At 29.1% G+C, this 21,453-nt stretch overlaps 3 protein-coding genes and 1 long non-coding RNA gene across 5 annotated transcripts; 2 read left to right on the forward strand and 2 right to left on the reverse strand.

Annotated features, from left to right (window-relative positions):
• Positions 1 to 1,379: 1,379 nt before the first annotated feature.
• LOC111038676 lies at positions 1,380 to 6,260 on the reverse strand. The gene is made up of 8 exons (XM_022321877.1): positions 5,978 to 6,260; positions 5,746 to 5,906; positions 4,455 to 4,615; positions 3,580 to 3,747; positions 2,290 to 2,349; positions 2,105 to 2,222; positions 1,905 to 2,032; positions 1,380 to 1,818 (listed from the first exon to the last, which is right to left on the reverse strand). Exons 2-8 carry the CDS (start codon positions 5,872 to 5,874, stop codon positions 1,719 to 1,721), a joined length of 864 nt encoding a protein of 287 aa, XP_022177569.1. The 5' UTR covers positions 5,875 to 5,906; positions 5,978 to 6,260; the 3' UTR covers positions 1,380 to 1,718.
• Positions 6,261 to 6,520: 260 nt separating this feature from the next.
• LOC111038677 (zinc transporter ZIP9) lies at positions 6,521 to 9,488 on the forward strand. Of its 2 annotated transcripts, none has more exons than XM_022321880.1 (5): positions 6,521 to 6,951; positions 7,024 to 7,138; positions 8,654 to 8,782; positions 8,892 to 9,181; positions 9,257 to 9,488. In XM_022321880.1, the coding sequence occupies exons 1-5, from the start codon at positions 6,856 to 6,858 to the stop codon at positions 9,470 to 9,472; spliced, it is 846 nt and encodes a 281-aa protein (XP_022177572.1). In that variant the 5' UTR covers positions 6,521 to 6,855; the 3' UTR covers positions 9,473 to 9,488. The 2 variants fall into 2 exon arrangements, with proteins under 2 accessions (XP_022177572.1, XP_022177571.1); XM_022321879.1 differs by having other exon boundaries at positions 6,522 to 6,951; positions 8,886 to 9,181.
• LOC111038679 lies at positions 7,145 to 7,453 on the forward strand. Its single transcript, XR_002605002.1, has 2 exons — positions 7,145 to 7,304; positions 7,361 to 7,453. It is a non-coding gene; the product is annotated as an uncharacterized LOC111038679 (long non-coding RNA).
• A 382-nt stretch (positions 9,489 to 9,870) lies between the features above and the next one.
• LOC111038678 (probable prefoldin subunit 4) lies at positions 9,871 to 11,477 on the reverse strand. The gene is made up of 4 exons (XM_022321881.1): positions 11,245 to 11,477; positions 10,745 to 10,849; positions 10,336 to 10,458; positions 9,871 to 10,263 (listed from the first exon to the last, which is right to left on the reverse strand). The coding sequence occupies exons 1-4, from the start codon at positions 11,281 to 11,283 to the stop codon at positions 10,114 to 10,116; spliced, it is 417 nt and encodes a 138-aa protein (XP_022177573.1). The 5' UTR covers positions 11,284 to 11,477; the 3' UTR covers positions 9,871 to 10,113.
• Positions 11,478 to 21,453: the final 9,976 nt, after the last annotated feature.

The following is a 21,453-nucleotide window of genomic DNA, read 5'->3' on the forward strand; positions in this document are numbered from 1 at the left end:
TCAACTGGCTTATTAGTGATTAGTGTAAACCGTATGAAAACTAAGCATGCTGCGGCGGCCTCCTTAAATAGGTTATAGTTACTACTTACTAAATCGTATTAAAAATATCTTTTATTTATGGTAGCAAAGTATAGAATAGGAAGGCCGAAGGGGCCCTTCAAATTTGGGGGCCCTATGCTAGTGCACCGCCTGCACATGCGTAAATCAGGGCCTGTCTGTGTATATAACACACACCTACATACATAATATAATCATTTAAAATAATGCCACACACTACGGAAGTACCAAGTACCTTAGTAGCACAGAATAGAGTTATTAGTAGTTACTGGTTGTCATTCGCTAAGGTTGTTTTGATGAAAAATTAAGTGTTTGGAATCCTCATAATTACTATTTTTGGAATTTATTGCAATGAGTATATTTCTTAAATTATTTATCATCCATAGAATTGTCACAATTTTTATCAAACGTTTAACTAGCATAATTTTTTTTTTCAGATCTTTTTGTTACAACCATACCGAGTGACTAAACAAGTCAGTGACATAAATGAATACAAATCTAGGGGGGAGGGGGAGGAAATAATTTATTCACTACAATTGAAACCATAACTTAATTGATTTTGACACAAGTCTTAACATTAATTTTATAGCTAGGAAACACATCATAATTCATAGGTACCCGTGTTGTTAAATAATATTGAAGTATCAACTAATAAACTAGTTATTTTATGCTTTTATTAATCGATCATCTTGAACCTCAAAATTCATCTGCAAGCACCACATTCAAAATACTCTCTTAGTTCACACTTCAATAATGGGACAGTAAAACTTGCAAGCCTCAAGCTATCATTGTTTAGGCTTTACGGACTGTGTTGATCAGTCAGTTAGTCAGGAAACGTTTGATTATATTATATTAAAGCCATCCTTTTAAGTGTTGCCAAGTGCATGACTTGTAAGACTCATTTGTAATTAGGTATGTGAACACTCAGCAGTATATTGTCAAGTTGAATTGTGTTCTTATATATTTTATAATACACAGAACATAGCTGTCCTCCCTGCATTTCATTGTCCATACAAAATGCCACTACTTATATGAAAATAAACTTTGAGTTAAATTTGTTACTTAATCAGGTGGTGTAGTGATTATAAAATAGTTTTTTTTTTTTAAATAACTTAACTTTAACTGGTAAGGTCTGTATGACCTCAAGTTAAGCGACCCGGCCAGGTGTTAGGTGATTGTCTGTTGTTTACCCAAAGATAATTGCTAAAATAGTTATTATAGCTTAATGTATAAACACAGTTAAAAGTACGATGAAATGTGTAAGAATTACACAATCAAAAACTTCTTAGACTATGACTTCAAAACGAAGTTAGACTGACAAATTCTGATGGCTCTATACATTTAAACTTGTTGAAATACATAGGTTCCCGAAAAAAATCATTTGGACTGTTGAGCCCTAAACTAGATACAATACAGTTTGCTACATACAATTTAATTTTGATTAACTAATTATTTAAATACCTATCACCTTAAATAAACTAATAAAATTCAATTTTCAATAAAAATATTATGATATAATACATTTTTTTAATAACTTTAGGTTTTATATTATATTCTGTATGTCGCTAGAAATTGTTCAACAACTATCTCAAAAGAATATTAAAAAAATTTCTGGCATCATAATAGTGTATTTTATGCATACATTTTGTTGCCAATTAAATTTATGAACTCTCCGATGATGACCAATTATTAATTCGTTCTTCATTGAATCGGGATTTCATTGCTTTTTTCTCATTGTCACTAAGTTGTTCAATATTTAAACTAAAATAGAGATTAATAAAAATAATTTTCATTATAATATTACTATATATGTATCAATATAAAAATAAAACTAAGTAGGTACATACCCTTGTCGCAATAGTTTCAAATCTTTTGGTGTAAGAAATGGAAATCTATGATTTCCTGAATTCAAATCATATTTAATGGATTTTAAATATCTTTCTTTCATAGATTGCCATGTACGAAGTTTACATATCTACAAGATTTAAAGAACATGACTCGTGTTACAAGTTTCAAAACACAGTTCAAATACGTTTCATTAGCTTACGTTGTCATGTTCCATCTGTTGCCACATAGCTTTCCCTTTAACATCTAAAGCATGATTATTCTTAACGATATAATTAACAATATTCATCTCTTCTTTGTGAGTATAGGGCAATCTTGTGCTTCATAAAAAAGATTTAAACTTTAACATAAATTACATACAATATTAAATAAATGCATAATATTTACTTTTTACTAGATGGAGCAATTTTCATTGAATGGTTAGACGGAACAATATTATTGTTAGAGCTAAAATTAAAAAAAATTTCAGTCAAAAATATGCAAGTTAAAATAAATACATCATTTATAGATTTTTCATTCACATATTAATGGTAATTATAGATATAAAATTTTTTAAATTACAGTAAAACCTGTCTCGTGCGGAATTGCACGGGACCAATAAAAATATCCGTTTTAGGCAGGCTTCCATACAGTTGAATAAAAAGGAAAATTCCATAATATAGAGTTATAATATTCTGCACGATTAAGGTTGTAACATTTTCCGGCCAATAATAAAAAATATCATAGGCTACATATCATAGGCTTAAACTTAGACACAATCATAGGCACATATCTTTGATGACTGTATGAGAGCAAATATAACAATACGAAACGACAAGTAAACTACGACGACGGTGACAATAATAAGCACTGATGTGTAGATTCAAGATAAAATGTACTTATCTGTCGATACTTATTAATCGCTGACCTTAATAATTGTTTAGTAACAAAATAAATGTGGGTATCAAAAATATTTTTTCTGACATAATATTATTGGTAAATGTATGTGTAGAAAACATTAATAATAACATTTAAAGAACCAGGAAAAATAAGTCATAAAACCAACATTTAAAAAAAAAGTTATTCCAATACAGTATATAATTACACTATATAATATTTTAACCACAAAATATTAATTCTATACTTGACGCTTGTTAAGATGTTAATATGTTTAGAGTATAATTAAGTATATAATTAACAATTAAAGTGTAATTTCATCACTTACATATTATGTACTAAAGATAAAAAAAATCTATTATTTTTGTTTACAACACGTTTTATTTCATGTAGGAATTGTGTTGTATTTTATATTCAACGTTTTCAATTTATTTTTGAACTTTCTATTAACAATAGCCAATTTGACACAAATTGTTTAATATTTAGCCTAATTTTGAAATGTGTTCTTGATATTAACTGTTGATAATAAAATGACCTAAATCTAATTGTGTGGTCATTTTGTAAAATATTTGGTTAAATTCACCAAAAATAAACGTAATTTCATCCGTAGTTATTATAAGAAGTAAGAATTTCATAAAAACTCTGATAAAAACCGATTACAATTTGCTTATTAAATATAGGAATTTTGCAGGGACCATGTCACTACAGCCAGTGTCATTGTAAATTATTTGTACTGTGTGTGTATATAAGATAAGATGATAACCAATGTATTCCAATACAAAATAAAATAGCAGTACATACCTTGTGACTTGAGAAATAGAATTGGAAGACGACCGTTGGTTTGCGGTTATCCAATTATCATATTTGTTTTTGGGAATTGGGACTAAATCAGACCACGATTTATTCTGATAAAGCCAACAATCAAGTATATCATCTTTTGTATAATTTGAAAGACTTGTGTTTTTAATTCTATAAAATAAATAACAATACTTAATGATTTCAATTTTTCCATGACAGTTTAACCAGGTTGAAATCAATATTTAAATGTTAACAAGTACTTTTAAGAATTAAATACTAATATATGTTAAATGCTAAATAGATTTAATATTAAGATATGTTGTTATGTTTAATTTTTGTTGCATCTAAAGAAAAATAACTGTTCTGAGCAATAATTTTGGGCGTTTAAATAAATAAATAAATCTATGATTAAAAAGGATAAAAAAATCAGGGGGCTGGCGAAAAATTGTATCAAATGATGAGAGTATGTTTTCAAAGAGAAAAAATAACAACAGTCCACTAAACAGTTGGCGCATTCAAAAATGAGTATAGTACACTCATTGTTTCAGTCATGGACATAAGAAATAAATTGTCTAATATTCATGGATATAGTAACAATGATCTACTTAAGTTGGAGCAAGACATATTATTAAATGCCGAACTGGTGTGACTAGTATGGTTGTAGATCTACTTAGACATTTAAAAATCATACTTATTAAAATACATTTGTACATAAGACAAATTACAACTTTGTTATGAAAATAATAGACTTGCATAAAATTGAACCCGCTCAGAAATTTAGACATGCTTGAGTAATGAGCATATTATAGTTATAACTAATTTTTTATGTTATCCTACAATTTCTCCAAAACAAAAAAAATGATGATGGCAATACTCACAAATATTTGGTCGGATCAGGATAGTCTTTGATTTTAAAACAATCTTCAATGTATTTAATATCAAATGCTGGGATCTTTTTATGAAAATAATTTGGTTTTTCAGGTCTTGTAAGTACCATTGAATGATCATTTGGTGTATCAACTACATCTGCATAGGACTTCTGTAAAAATACAATTCAACAGGAATTTGAACATTAACTATCTGCATATAAATAATTTTAATTAAAATATACTAATAGGTAGGTATGGAGGTATGGATGATACGGTTGTACCTAATACCTACTTCAATAGCTATAAAAATCAAGGATTAAATATTATTACTGTGATACCTAATAGGTAGCTACTAAAAAATAATTCTTATTTTTAACAAAACTAAGATTATTGGGCAATATCTTGAATATCTTAAACAAGTAGGTAGATTAAACCAGATAAACCAAGGCATATTAAAGAGGTGAGTCAAAAACGTTTTGAAGTTTGAAAATTGAACCAAACTTTAGTTGTTTGGTATAAACAAGAATAATGTACTAACTCAACAAAAATTTCAAACACTTCATTTTTCAAGTAAATAGTATAAATTAATTTTTCTTATAATAAAATTATGAAATTGAAATACAGGCTATCTTCCAATATGAAGTCTACCTTTGTATTGTGTACTACTTAACAATGAATAAGAGTGAAGTATGCTGTCAACCAATGTTATGTGTTCTACCTATAGCTAGGAATCCCGCATTATTATTATTTATTACCTACCATTTTAATGTATGGAGTATTGCTGTAATAAGTGAATTACGAGAAGCAAAAATATATATATATATATACCTGGTTCAGTTTGATACTAAATATTTCTTATGTTTGGTTTGAATTTGACATCACAGTACATTGTTTGGTACGATATAAGCTAAAAATGTTTGGTTTGATGTATGATTAAAAAATTTGGTTCAAGACCATATTTTTGGGTTTGACCCATCTCTATATATTTATTATGCATAATATATAATACAGGTAGAGCACACACAATGGGAGAGGCGGTTGTACCTGGAGTACATGGGCGCTGCTATTTTATGGGGATGAAATGAATTTGTAATTATTGTAGTTTTTATATTTATACTTAATTTGTATTAAATAGTCGTGGGTTAACCATTGATAAGTGATTAGTGATAACCTATAAATTATTGTGTACGGGACACCCGTATCGCTTGTTATGGGTTATATTTTATTACTAAAAGTTTTGTATAGGGCTCACACAAATATTTAGTACAGAGGCCCAAACACAAACAATAATGATACTTACCCTTAAAAGGTTTAAGTAGAATTTTTCTTTTGTATCCCAGTTGAGCACAAATGCCAAACTTTTAGTTTCAGGATTATGGAAATAAAAGATATTTTCTGCCAAATCAAAATCTGTTGACATAAAATCCATTTTTTCTGTAGGTAAGTGCTTACTCTGCAAATCTGAAAACAATATTAATATACCATAAATGGCGTTGTTAAAATATTATACATCTATATTTTATAGTACTCACCTACAACCCAGTCGCCATTACGTCGGTACTTCCTATAAAGTACACAATTACATTACCCCTACGTTACCCTTCATAGAAACTTCGACATACAATTTGACATCATTTGTTGACAGTGACAAGTGTCAACTGGCAACTGGCAAGATCGCAAGAAGGAAAAGCGTATGGACAAATGTGCACCGGTAATACTAGATTAATTTATAAACAATCTATTTTAGTTTACTTATTGTTTATTACTTTTCTGTAAAATCGAATTTTTAACCGTATTTACTTTATCACTTTGAATGTCTAAAAACGATATCAATATCGCTCAAATCGTGATAAACATGAAACAACTAAACACGAATCTTACTACGAATCGTATGATCGAATGATGAAATGACTTACATCGTGGCAACAACCGTGGTTGGAATGTTGGATATCAGTTATCAGTACGTCGTCGTTTATTAAACATTATTAAAATAATTTCTTCTCGTATGAATATTGGTAGTAATATTACTATTATATATAGGTAGGCATTGTAGTGTAATACTGTATTGTCTGTATTGGAAGTATTTAGTATTACTCAATTCCTAATGATTTGACCCAATAACAGTGCTATCATGCCACTATGTGGCGGCGTCGCACAATTTGAAAAAAAAATTCTCTTCTGCCGTTTATTGTTTACTTAACACGGATGACAACAATTAGTCGCTATTGAACTTCTCAGTTAATTAAATAAAACAACTGAATGTGTAAACATGTTTTTTGCGCTCCTAAAGAGAAAACAAAATCCCGCGTTTAGCGCTCAACACAGTTGTCGGTTTGAAGCCACCACAACCGAATGCGCCTCTGCATTTCTGTTTTAAATCCGTGATTGTTTTTATTTGATACTCGCCGCCATGGACGAATCGACGTTCCTGATGCTGCTGTCCGTCCTGATGTTGGTGGCCAGTTACTTATCGGGCAGTGTGCCGCTAGTGATGCCCATGTCAGAAGTGAGTATATTATAATCAATGCTCTCACTCACACCTGTCGTAATATCACATACCTATATTGTGTATTCATAGGCCAAGTTGGAACTCGTGTCTCTATTCGGAGCTGGCCTCCTGGTCGGCACTGCGTTGGCTGTGATAATACCCGAAGGAATTCATTCCCTCTATTCGACTGTGACGCCACACAAAAGTTTGTTCTTTGATTAATAGGTGTAAATGAAGTGTTGATAATTGTTAACTTTTAAACAGGACAACCAAAAATGTTATGCACAGTCAAAATATTTTGATTGAAAGTGCATAATAGCATAGGTAGTAAGCAATTATAAAACACTGGGACATTTCGTCAACATATGGAAGTGTGTGGTTGGCTCAATCCATGCTGACATAGTCATTAAATTATGTTCTATTGCAGGGTTCGGAAACTGGTGGATCGTGAAAGGCAAAACTCTGAACCCTGTCAACATGTATATTATTTCTTCTTATTATTCGTTCAATATGTTGAGTAAGACACGCAAAAAGTGACAGCAAAAATAGGAATTTTATGAACGAGTGGTCAGAACTATATTGTTTTGTGTTGCCTGAAAGGGTTGGAGCCATTCCAGTCTGTTTAATTTACAATTCAACTGTCGCTATTATTCAAAGTGGACATTTAAAACGGCATTGTTATTTTTAAAATATAAAGATTTGAAAAAGATTTTTTCCGCTGGACCACATTGATTTATTATTTTAATCTTTAGTACTCCAATAGAAATTACTTGCCGACCCCTGTTCTATAGGTTATAGAAATGTATGTAATTCTCTGGTACTAGTTTGTGAATTGTTATTGCCCCCACAAACCATAAAAAATGAATTGCTTTGCTAAACTTATAATAATTTTATGATACATAATTTGTGAATATGCCCCTGAATATACTATCAATATTATCTATTGAGTCATAATGGTATTTAATCTATGAAGAATAAGGAACAACACTTGCTAATCATCTTTTTATTGTAATATTTATTACATTTCTTGTATCTCATATGGCTGGTTTTACATTTGGGATCTTTAAATCTAGAGCACACCTCTATCAATAAAAACATGACTAGTTGACTTTTACATTTTTGTGTTAATATGAAAATTGTTATAAATTCATTAGTGTAACCTAATTTTCCTGTCTAAAAGGGTGGCATTTTCTAAAAAAGTATAAAAAGTACTGATAACCTAATGGGAAATATTATAAAACGTATTCTATGGCCCACGAGCCGCATCTAGCCCTCATTGTTAATGTGTTTAGTCTGCGAGTAAAATTTATAATTTGTATAAAAATCTTGAAAAAAAATAGTAAAGATTGAAAACTTTTGTTTGTAAATATCTTGGAAAATTTATAAACTTAACAGTTATGAACTTAAATCAACTATTTGATGTGAATTATATATTTTATACATTTATGCTCAAAATAAAATAAAGTATATTCAAACTGTGACACTTGAATAGTTATATGTTTATTTATCAAAAAGGTTGCCAACCCCTGCTTATAAACATAGTTTGTCATACTTAAATATTTTTAAAATTATTTCATTATTTCTGACACAACAATTGATTCAACACTGACCATAATGTCAACAAGTTCATGTCTTTTAAAGACTTACAATTATTTATTTTATCTAAATCATTCGTGTAAATAATACCTCACCGATTATGTACCATAATTCATTTTTACAGGTGCTGATAATATAACAGTCGCTGTAGACTTTAGTGATGTAAATTTTCATTCAGTGATTGGAGTTACATTAGTATTAGGATTTACACTAATGTTGCTAGTAGATCAGCTGTCATCAAAATACACCAAAGGCAAGTATTTAATGTTTTAAACATATCCCATTAACCAATACAAATTAAATTTGTTGGCTTGTGAAGATTTATTTTTGAGGACTAATATTATTTAACTATCAAGATGTAGAAGCGGGATTTGCCAGCCGCAACTCAGGTAGCATGACAGCTACCTTAGGTCTTGTAGTGCATGCGGCTGCTGATGGTATTGCTTTGGGTGCTGCAGCTGCCTCGACTCAAACAGAAGTGGAAATGATCGTTTTTATTGCAATAATGTTGCATAAAGCACCAGCTGCCTTTGGTTTAGTCACCATTTTATTACACCACGGACTTGACAAGAAAAGAATACGTAGACATCTGTTAGTATTTTCAATGGCAGCACCTGTAGGTGCACTACTCACTTTTTTTTGCATAGGACAGGTAATTGACATTTGATACAGATACATAGTAACCTATTTGACCTGCTTATTAAATTATTGTGGATATACATTTCAGGAAAGTAAAGAAACGTTATCGTCCATGAATGCCACTGGAGCTGCCATGTTATTCAGTGCAGGAACATTTTTGTATGTTGCTACAGTTCATGTACTTCCAGAACTAATGGTTAAAGCTTCTAAAGGGGGCAGTGATACCTTTAACCCAATACAATTGTTGTGCTTAGTATGTGGCACTGTGACACCATTAATGTTGTCGGTCCACCACGGTCACTAAGTGCTAAGACCAAATACATTTTTATATCTTGTTTCTTCATTATTACATGATTATATTATATTTCAGCAGTTCTTTAATACTAAATAATAAATTTAACGAGCTTTTCTACAGGCTACAATTTTTCTGAACCTTAATTTTGTATCTCTTAAAATTCAATAAATTCATGAAGTCAAAACAAATAAAGGATATTTTTTGTTTTTGTCAACTGTTAAGAATTTCAGTAAAATATTGTAGCCATTATTTTTCTGTATCAATCGTATTACATATCCGACACATAATAGAACTTGAATTTCAAAATAATTAGGTTCAAGTAACATTATTTTAATGACCAAAGCATTTTGAACTGTGGTTTTTTTTTTAATTACCATAATTAATGAATACAATGAACACGCATTTTATAGTTGTTTTTAAATTGTTTATTATTGTTACTATGTTAATACTATTTTCTTTTTTTAATAGGTATAAAATGTATAAATAAAGTTATGATATAAGTTGTATCTAAATTTAGTTTATATTTTTTTTTAATGTTAATTGAAAGCTGGGTTATAAGTTTTTTTTATATAAATATACTTATGTGATTATATTTTTAGTTTAATATGAAATTTTATAACATTGTTTTAAAGAAATATACATATATTTTTTTAATCTTCAGCTTCTAAGTTTATATTGTTACCGAATTTTCCATATAAATGTGATTTTAAATCACTCATTGTAGATGAAGTATCTTTGATTTTCGTTTCAATATCCTTCATCTCTTTTCCAACAGTTTTCTTCAATTCTTCCAAATTGTTCTATACAGACATCACATCAAACAGTTAAAAACATTATTTTTTACATAATGATAAAAATGATGTCATGCATACCTGTGCAGTTTCTAGGTTATAGTATACGAAAGTTTCTCCAGAAAGGTATGGAAGATTTGGACAATCGTCCTCATCTAATAACATTAACTCTTCAGAAGCATCTTCTAAGTTCTTTAATGTTGTCTAAACAGATTAATTGAAGATGAGTTGGTCTCAGTGTAACAAAATAGACATGTAAGTATTTTTATGTTAACAATAAATCAAATTAGATTAAATGTCATCTTGAATTTTTTTGTATTCTTACCTGGGTCTAAGACTGTATAATTTACAAAACAATACAATTGGGTACACAACCAGACAGCCCACTTGTGTATTTATATAAATGGTTTACAAGTAATTTAGATTTTATAATTTTAATTACTCATGATCAGATTTGAAGGTATAACATTAACAACTAAACTTGACTTACTTGTTTCGATTTTAATTCATCCCTGTATTCATCAACACGTGCGTTAAGCCTAGCAAACTTATTGATTTTTTGTTGATCTTCAAATGTGATGTGGACATCAGAATCCTATTCATTGATACAAATTATAATCATTATAATATTAAATAACAATAAAACTAACGTTACGAATTAAAAAAATTGTACTCAGTATTAATTAATAGTTCATTTTACATATATAAATAGTACAATTTAGTCAATCATAGGTAGTTTCACAATCATTCAAGAAGTGTAATCAATTTATCATCATCAAGAAAAAAAAGAGGAGTACCTACATAAGTTCTAAAACTTGAAAATTAAAATGGACATATTTTGTAGTGTTAACAAAAAGAATCATAATTTCATGTTTATGTTTATTTGTTTCAAAACACTTGCACATCTATCCATACTGTGTAATAAAATATATGAAGTTTGCAATTGCTACCAATAACTTTTAACATTGCAATAAAAGTAGAAAAACTTACCGGTTGAAACGTTCCTTTAGACACTGACGCTGAAGCCATTTTGAATAGTTTTTTAAGATTTTAATTTGTTCGTATTTTGTTATTTGATTTGACGAATACTCGTTTTTCGTAAACTCAGATGATATTGTCTTACACTTACACCTACTGAGAACTGACTGCAAGCGGGCTACTCAATATGCTCCTCAACGTTCACTGTCCATGTGTTGTTCTAATGTTCCAAAACTGATGTGATAGTGTGATAGCCCAGTGATACGGAAGTTCTCCCAGAGTGATAAGAGATAAAAGTAAATATAAATCACGAGTCCTCCATAGAATGGTCGCAGTGTCGCACACGGGCACAGTCGCGTAGTCTCATAATCACCAAGATTTTCAAGAAAGAATTTGGAGTGTATCGGTACGTATCGGGTCAATTTTGAGCGTTCAAGATGTTACACGTGCAATATACAAGCGATACGTACCGACCCGTATCGGACTCGAACTCCGATACAAGGTGGTACGAAACTATTACGTATCGATACGTATCGAATTTTTCTTCTTGAAAATCTTGCACCATTCGCCATTCATCAAAGAACTATGTAATTGCGTGAAACAAGTAGGTATAGCCAATGGTCACTGGTCACCATTGGAACATATATTAGCAGGGTCTAAAGTGGGAAAAAATTCCAGAGGGGACTAATATTGTTCCATATAGTTTTAAGCGTTCCATTTATAATTTTATGCATAATGTCTAATGTATAAAATCCTAATTAGTTAAAGGGGACGCTTTTTAACCGCCGCCAGAGGTAGGGGGGCAGAGTCCTCCTGCGCCCCCTCCCCCTGTGCTATAAGTATATAATTTCTCATTAGTTATTACTTATTAGCATTGATTAAATGTACTTAATACTCAATGCTCTTAGTTTTTAGTATATGTAATCAATGTTATTGCGGTAAGTATTTACTTTAATACTTATATTAGTTTAGTAGTGACTTCTAAGTTCCAATATACGGTTTAGTATATTATACATTCAATATCGAATATGTGCGTACCATAAATATTGAACTCTAGACTTCGAGTAAGAAACTTGAACTTAAAAAAAAATTGTAATTCTTATATAGGCCGCCTACCCATAAGCTATAGGTGCCTAACATATTATATAGCTATCCAAATACTTTATATAATATATATCGGTATGACGGTATGTCGGTATCAAATAATCTCATTTCCGTCCGAGAGTCCGAGATCACGTCACGTATAGTTGTGCATTCCTAGGTACCTTCGATATGTTCCATCTCAGGAGTAGATAGACATAGACACCTACTGTCCTTTTTTGTTATCTTAAACCAAAGTACGCGTCATGCCACTTGCACATTACACGATAGCTGCAGAGGCTATATAGTGCAAGTTAGGTAGCTATGGGTTCTTACTTAAAAATCACAATGATTCATAATTGGATTGATAGGTCAATGTGTAGAGTGTAGACACAACTATTATTGAAGATATTCTTAGAACATCAAAGGTAATAATAGACGTATAGATTTTCTAAGAACATAATAATTCTCAACTAATACCTTCGTAAAACCAATACATATTATAGTTTCCCCGCTCCGTGGCTTGGAAGTTGGAATTTATATAAAACCTACCTAATTACCTATCATGCATCCGGCTCGTTCAGTATATAAATACAAGAGAAATCAAACAAAAATTAGTTTTTAAAATAGTTGTTTTTCATTTCTGGAACCATTAGCATAATTTACAAAGCGCTGGCAGGCATCCGCTTTCAAATGATAATGCTCGTTTATTCATAACCTATCTATATAGTTATAAATTATAATATATAGTTGTTCATTAGGTAAATAAACCCATCAAATTAGATATCGATATACTAGGTATTTGGTTATACTCGACGTTAATATTTGTTAGAAAAATAATAATATTTTGAAACTTTTTACAATAACCTTGAACTGAAATGTTCGATTTTTTCTCCTTCGTTTTTTTTATTTTCAGAATGTACATACAGTTTTTCTTTAATGATATTATATATATATATATATATATACATATATATATAGTTGTAACATGCACCTTTATATTTATACATCAAACTACCAATAAACATAATAAACAAATGTACTGTTAATTATTATTATTTTATAAGCCTATCGTAGATGATATATCTACTATGATAAAAATTAAGAAGTGTTAGTATTTACAACTTTTGAAGTTAAAAAACGAAATGAATAAATTTTTAGTAGGTATTTATTGTAGGTACCTTGGTTTTTGAATACGCCTTTTTTTCAATACGCCTTTTTTTGAATATCTTGATGATATTATTTTCTTATTTAAACATTTTTTAATACCTATTGGCTTTTTATATTTGAAATTATGAAAACTAAAAATTGTCACAACTGTGCATACAGTGTTATGTGTTGTTGAGGAATGCTGTTAAATATTAAAACTAAAAATAATTTCATCTCAATCCAATTTATTTAGCTATATAGGTGATAATTATATTAGTATTCAGTTACTCAATATTTTAACTATTAACATTTTTGAAAATATTTTATTTACATAATTTTAAGTTCTTACAAAACAACATTCTTAAATATTTTTTTTAAAGTTATTACTTCTTTGAATGATAACATACATTTTTAATTTCATATTCCTAAAAAAAAATATTACTTGGATCATTTTGTTACATAAAAATCAAGTTTTGAACAAATATAGTTAGTTTTTTATTATTATTCGCAATTTAGATGAAAAACATTTTGCTGGGTACCCATGTGCCACTCCACTTCAATAATCTAAACTTTAAATACTTATTTATGATATACTTATAATATATACTAGTCTAAAATTTGATTTTTATAGGTACATCCAATTACTCTGGAATATAATCTGCTTTGAAATGAGGAAATTAAAAATATATATTATGAATTATAATATAATGTCTTTTAAAAAACTAAAAAATAATAGTGACATTGTTGTTTTGTGTAATAACTTAAAATTATGTTAAAAATGTTTACAGCATTTGAAATGTTGAGTGTTCTTCACTTACTCCATGGTATGCAATTTAATTCAACCTTTGAAATAACCACTTGATATTTTTTCTCTTAGCTAATTTTGATTTTCCATTGTATCAAATAATATTGTATACAATGATATTATTTATAAATAAATTATTTTGTCTTTTATTAAAATATATACAACTGTACCTAATCAATAATTGTAATATCAATTTTTATAATTTATGAATATGTATAGCCGTATAGGTAATGTTAAAATAGGTAGGAATAGGTTAGCAAATTTAAATAATTGTAGCTAAATAGGTATATGCTTATTATAGGTGTATAATAATATAATATTATGCTTATAACATTTCTAATATGTAATTTGGTTATTGTTATTATCTCAAATTTAACAATTATATATTTTTTGTATGATAATTATTGTCATACTCAAAGTTTAAAAAAAATATTATAAAATATTTCTATAATTTAAACAATTATATATTACACGCAACAAGGGTCAATGCACAATGCTCTTCTGTATAATTGTATTAAATTCGAAGAAGTGAGCCATATAGAGTAATATTTTTGTAATTTGTTCTTCCTTCTATTAAAGTGGCGATCTAATTATTGCTTAATTGTACTTAATAAAGAGTTTCATTTAAGGTGTGGTATATCACATACAACATACTGGTGCGAGTACTGCCTTATTGCTTGTTAAATAAGTCTAAGAGCAGTGTACACATAATGTTTATATGCTATAGATCTATCATAGAAATATAACTTTTTTTTATAAACACTTTACAGATATAACACAGCGAAGAGTTTGTTTAAAATACAAGGATCCTTGATAAGTATACTTCCATAAAAAAATAAATAGGTAAGTGTCTCAATTTAAAAAGAAAATTATATGTATTATATTTAACTCGTGGTCAAATTAAAACAAAACAATGTTTGTTTGATAGTAAATATTACTGTTATATTAATCTACTTTACGTTATTTTTTTAGAAGTACCTACCTAAAATTATTATAATGCTCAAAAATCAAAAGACGTAACAGGTTTACAGGTCTAACTCTTTTTATAGTTTCTGATAATATTATAGTGGCATAGTGCACTAACGCTTTGTGGTCATTATTATAAATTATAACACGCGTACCTATATTACCCACCTGACCGTCTATATAACTATTATTGCTATAATATATCACCGAAGTGTCCGAACCGGAAGCTTACATAATAATATATTATGTATAATAAGTTATTAATCATATTACATATTATATTATTATTATGATAACTCTGTATAAGAGTCAAATCGCAACTGGTGAATTAATATAATCAACGAAATTATTTCAATATTTTATAACTAATATTATACGCCTATTTCCTATTAAACATCCTTGAATGTGCCTATATGTAGTATGTATACAAGACGTGTTCAACCTACATTATATTATTAATCGATTGCAGAATATTGGCTTATACATAAGGAAACTTCTTTGTGTACCTATATGTATACGACAAATATTCGCGAGTAGAAGATGCAATTATTAAAGTACTTATAGATACCTACTTACGTCTTACTTAGTAGTAGTAAGTCCATTTCGAAAAGATCATATAATAGGGATAAAACCGTGAGTAATATTCTTGGACTGCAGTACTCAAACATCTATTTAGATGTATAGTTAGATATACCATGTACAAGATAATTGTTTTAAAGGTAAACACTCATTATTTCCAAATGTATAAATGTTTTTGAAAACTTTTTTTACATAATTTTCCGTAGCAAAAACAATACTTTTGAAAAAAAAACTATATTTTAGATTCTGGGAGAAGCGATGAATGCATTGATTTTTAGGTTCTATTTTATGAGAGTTTGAATTTAGAATTTTGACAAAATTCGTAAAAATTACGAAAATTATCAAATTATTTTGAGTTAGAAATTCATAAAAATGTTTCTTTTTATATCTAAGATTTAAAGATTTAATACAAGATTCCTTATAAATTTGTCCACCTTATCAAAAAATAAAATTTCTTTGGGAAAGTCTCAAATTAAATGTTTATAAGCGTTTGAACTTTGAAGTTGAAATTTTTACAACATTGAATATTCACTCGATTTATCATGTGGAGATTTTTTATTTTTAGGACCATAGTTAATAAACTAGTGAACCAAAACTAATGATTTGACTGTCAAAATTCCCAGAAAAAAAATCAGTACCTGCAGAATCCATTAAAAAATACAATTGTGACCATATATAAAAAAATATAGTGAATTTTGCTATTTGTACAACTGCAGAGAGTTCAAAAATTTTAAAATTATTATAAAAAATTGTAACCTGTTAAAATTAAAGAAACAAGTCTTTTTTATTTTTTCGAAATCCCATATAATCGATCCACAATCGAAAAAAGCAACGCGTTCAATGTGACCTAAGACACACCCGGTATAATATATTATTACCTAGTCCCAGGGTATGAAGGTTTTGGAAATCGCAGCTATAGAGTACTTAATGACTTATACCTATACGTATGTCGTATATAAGCCTAACGGCTAACCTATACAAGATTGTCGATGCGGTAGCATAATCGTTTGACCGGTACAATAATTTGCTGTCATTAAACCTTCTTCGACCTAGAAAAACAGCCGCATTTTTGTTTCCATGTACATTTTACACATTTTAGTGCGTTAATTGCAGGTAGGCATATTATTATTTAAACATATCATCAAGGTTAGGTTAGGTTCATCTGCATAAACCGAACGAACGATCTGTTATCTGTTTAAAAATGCATACCTGCAGAACTTATCACATAATATTTACTATAATACATTTACTGACTATTTACCCATTATACCTGTATCAATAACTTAAAAAATGTAAATTAATATTGACATGTAATGTAATACATTTTATCACGATTATGGGTAGACAAATCTATTTACTGTACGATATAGTTACGGCTTAAATTCCTGGTACTTGAAGTATTGTTTTTTAAAATATTTGACAGCGTCCTGCTAAATTAAATATAATTGTATTCACATGAAAGTCGTGATGTATTATTTTTTAATACAAACGTTTAACTCTGTAAATCGCGTGGTTGTAAGAAAACAGTTTGGGTGCTATTTTCAATGTGCTTAAACCAATTAATTTTGTATTAAGATCCTTTATTTATAAATAATATCATTATAAAAATATTTACGACTATAATATATAAGTTATAATATATTTTAACAATATACCTATGCTTTAAAAATTAATTGTAGAACAGTATGACCAATAGTTATTAACGTATTTTTTCCGATTAATGGGTACCTATATAAGCTCCTCATGTATAGAATTATAATTGACTATCGTAGGTATAGGCTATACAATAAATTATAACAGTACCTATTTTTAGGTCTGTATACTTGACAGACGCGTTATATATAATATAGATACGTCATGTCAACTCGAAAAAAAATCTGAGTAAACACAGTGAAACATTGAAGGTTCGTCGGAGAAATCGCCAACTGCGTATAATGGAAATATAGATATAATATAATATATTAATTATATGTGTGCTCGCAAAACGGCACAGCTCAGTGTCGGCATTAGGTATAACTTTTTAAACACAAGCCACTCGTGTAACTCAATATACATGTACATTGTGTACATACTATATTGTATTGTGATCACAATATGTAAAATTATACCTATATAATACACCAAACACGCAGCGGTGCACGCTACAGGTTGCAATATTTCTCATGGAAATAAATGTACGTAGTTTGAACTTTCAAAAATAATTTCCACCGCGTGGCGCGTACAGCAGGTACGCCTAGTTCGCGCAATAGCCTATATAATATAATAATATATTAACATACATTATAATATGATATTTGATAAGAGTTCAGTCCTCGGGACAAAGGAATTATGAACATAATATGTGTATCGTGTATGGACGCATGGTGTTATATTATCTCATATAGTTATATTCATTATTATATTGAATTTAACTCTGTGGACAAGACGCCAATACGATATAACTATAAATTTTTTGTACGAGCGCGTAATAATATATATTATAATAACAATAAAAAAAAATAAGACTCTCGTCTGCTGCAGTCATAAATATATTATCTACATCTTTAGAAGTTTAGACCAATATATTATACTTTAAAATTACGATATATTACACCTATATATTTATTCGATATTATAAATTATTTTATAATATGACGAAATATATTAATAACGAGGAATTCTGCGATTAAGCTAAGCGCACGTATATAAAATTATAAAATTAAAAATTAATTCTCGTCCAATAAGCACTTACCTTATTCTATTGATATTAAATTACTCCATTAAAATCATTGTTGTCTAACATGTTTCGTAATATTTTGCATTGATATTAAATTAGGCTATCTATATAAATAGAACCACATGGAGACTTGACAACGCTCGAGGGCGTATCACGATATTAAAATAACATAATAGGCGCGCTACACTATAATATGTTTCCATGTACCTTCTATAGGTATTACAATTAGATAGTACCTAACAATGAAAGATTTTGTAATGATTTATTTATTTATTTTTTAATATTGTTATAGTAGGACTATAACTACTAATGCCATCTATATAAGTATCCGAAATGTGTATTGTCACTTGTCAGTACAAAACTAAAGTTGTTTAATAAATTGAAAACATTTTTTTTTCCTACAGTAGCACTTTTTCAATTTTCAATTTATTATATTATTATAATATTATGGAAGCATTCACGAAGTGTACAAATGATTGTTTGTGCTCGAATACGCAATTAATCTCGTACGAAATGATAAGATTAAAAATTAAAATACATGAATATATGTGTTATTATGCAAGATTTAATGACTTACGAATATTTTTAACTTTAGATAATTTATCATCCGATACTTCTAGAATGAGGATTTACATGTGAAAAAATAAATCTTGAATCTTTCGAAAGCCAAACTGTGAATACTATTAATAGTAATAATTATTAATGTTGTTGTTTTAATTTTTACTTTCTGCTGCTGATCAAATAAAAACAAATTTATAACATTATATTATGTATATAACTGCCATAAACGCCTAGAATTTAATGTAGCGTATCTTATTAAACTTTTTAACAAGTTATTACGTCTGCAACCTTGCCAAATTCGTATACGAATATAATATGAAAAATTGACGAACGTTTGAACAAATCAAATCAAATCAAAATGTATTCACAAAATATATTTTATGCGTTGCATAAAGAGCAATATATTATGGTATAGATATACATCGTATGATGGACGTAAAATATATAATTGGAAATATAATAATATCATAATATTATGCAGACCGTGGTCGTCGTTCGCAAAAACTTTAACTTTAACTGCAGCAGCGTGTGCAGCATTTCGGTCTTGGCCGCTCTGACATTTAAATAAGGATATTAAGCTTGGAATTTCGTACGGCCTCGTTCGTGTACATAGGTACAGCTATAATACTGCTATAATAGTATTGCTGCAGCTGATGCAGAGGTATATAACTATATAAGCCAGTATTGAACTCGAAACGTCTCTCTGTCTATTAAAAATAAAACCAAACGTACATGCAGAGTACGGTATCGAAATACCGACTAAATCCGAACACGATCGTAATAACACCGCACACTTATAAAAAGTCGTACCTACCTAAATAATGATAGTATAATAATATTATGTGTAACGTATTTTTATACCCATGCGCATTGTGTGCGCAATAATATATATTATACTATACATAAATCACGTGTAAATATAAGTATACAACGCATATAAATATAATATATATATAATATATGTCTAATCTAAATATAGTTATATACTGTATGTATTATATGTATATGATAATATGTATAGTATTACGACGTTCACTATAATATTATTAATATAAACTATTGCGTGTGCACTGTGCAGTATACATAGTGACACTTCTGTCGAGCGGGTGCAGGTTTTCTGAACACAATAGATCTAGTTTTCGCGGAGCCGTACATAATAAAATGCATATTATATAATATTATATTATACATTTATACACATAATATATAAAAGTACAGGCAGGAAGGTACAAAGAGGATACACAATACGCATATCGTGTGAATTTTTTCTCTTTTCCACCGCTGACTTGAATCATATTTATTATGCCGTATTATTTACCACCTATGTAGTAAAACATTTAACTGCGCGTTATATTATTAAAGCGAGTTCGTTTTAATTCGCAGTCGATATATCAAGGGCGAATCCAGAATCTCTGTACGGAGGGACACCTCAACTAAAAACATTTTTAATGTGTTGATTTTTAATGATTAATGAAAAATTATATTACCTATATTTTTTTTTGTAAACTGGATCGGCACTTTCCCCCAGACCCCCCCCCCGGATCCACCCTTGATCGATATGCATATTTTATTAATATTTGTTTTATTATGGTCAACACTATGTGGCAGTGGTTCTCAACCTTTTTTGTTATATGTCACCCTTAGATACTAGAATCCAACACTTTGTCTCCCTAATATAAATATTAAATATATTAAACAATTTAAATAAAAATACAGTCCCGAGAAGAGTAATAATTATACATACATTTTAGTTCAAGGTTCAATAAACACTTATTATTATGTCACCCCTATGCTGGATCCATGTCACCCCGAAGAAAGATAGTGCTATATGGTCATATGGTCATATTATGGAGGTATACTCGGTACTCGGGAGCGATAATATATTACATATAATATAAATATGACAATATTATAGGCAGCCATAACTATTACACTATCGTTGTATCGTCCACGATTTGAAAGGACTAGTATTCGACTAGAGATCATTAAACATTTTCTAGACATTTTCCGACTTGCAATAAAATCGGTATTTAACACTTAGCAATAAATCAATCTATTTTAGCAATGATCGTTTAAAGATTAAAAGACTTCGAAAAAAAATATATTCATGCAATATAATATGATTTAATAGTTATTTTATTATTTTGTTTTCAACAATAAACACATTTCGTTGTCTTATGAGCATTTGTTATCTCGTTAAAATACTGCAGGCAATATCGTGATGTTTCGAATCATTTCCCGTCGAATTATAAAATAAATTACAATGATAGATTTGAATTTAATAATATTACAATCGTTAATATACTACGTTATTCCTCCAGCTGATTTTACCAGCACCTCGTCCCACCAGTATAATGTGCCGACG

Source organism: Myzus persicae, unplaced genomic scaffold, assembly GCF_001856785.1.
Source record: "Myzus persicae strain clone G006 unplaced genomic scaffold, MPER_G0061.0, whole genome shotgun sequence".
In the NCBI taxonomy this organism is placed as follows: Eukaryota; Metazoa; Arthropoda; class Insecta; order Hemiptera; family Aphididae; genus Myzus; species Myzus persicae.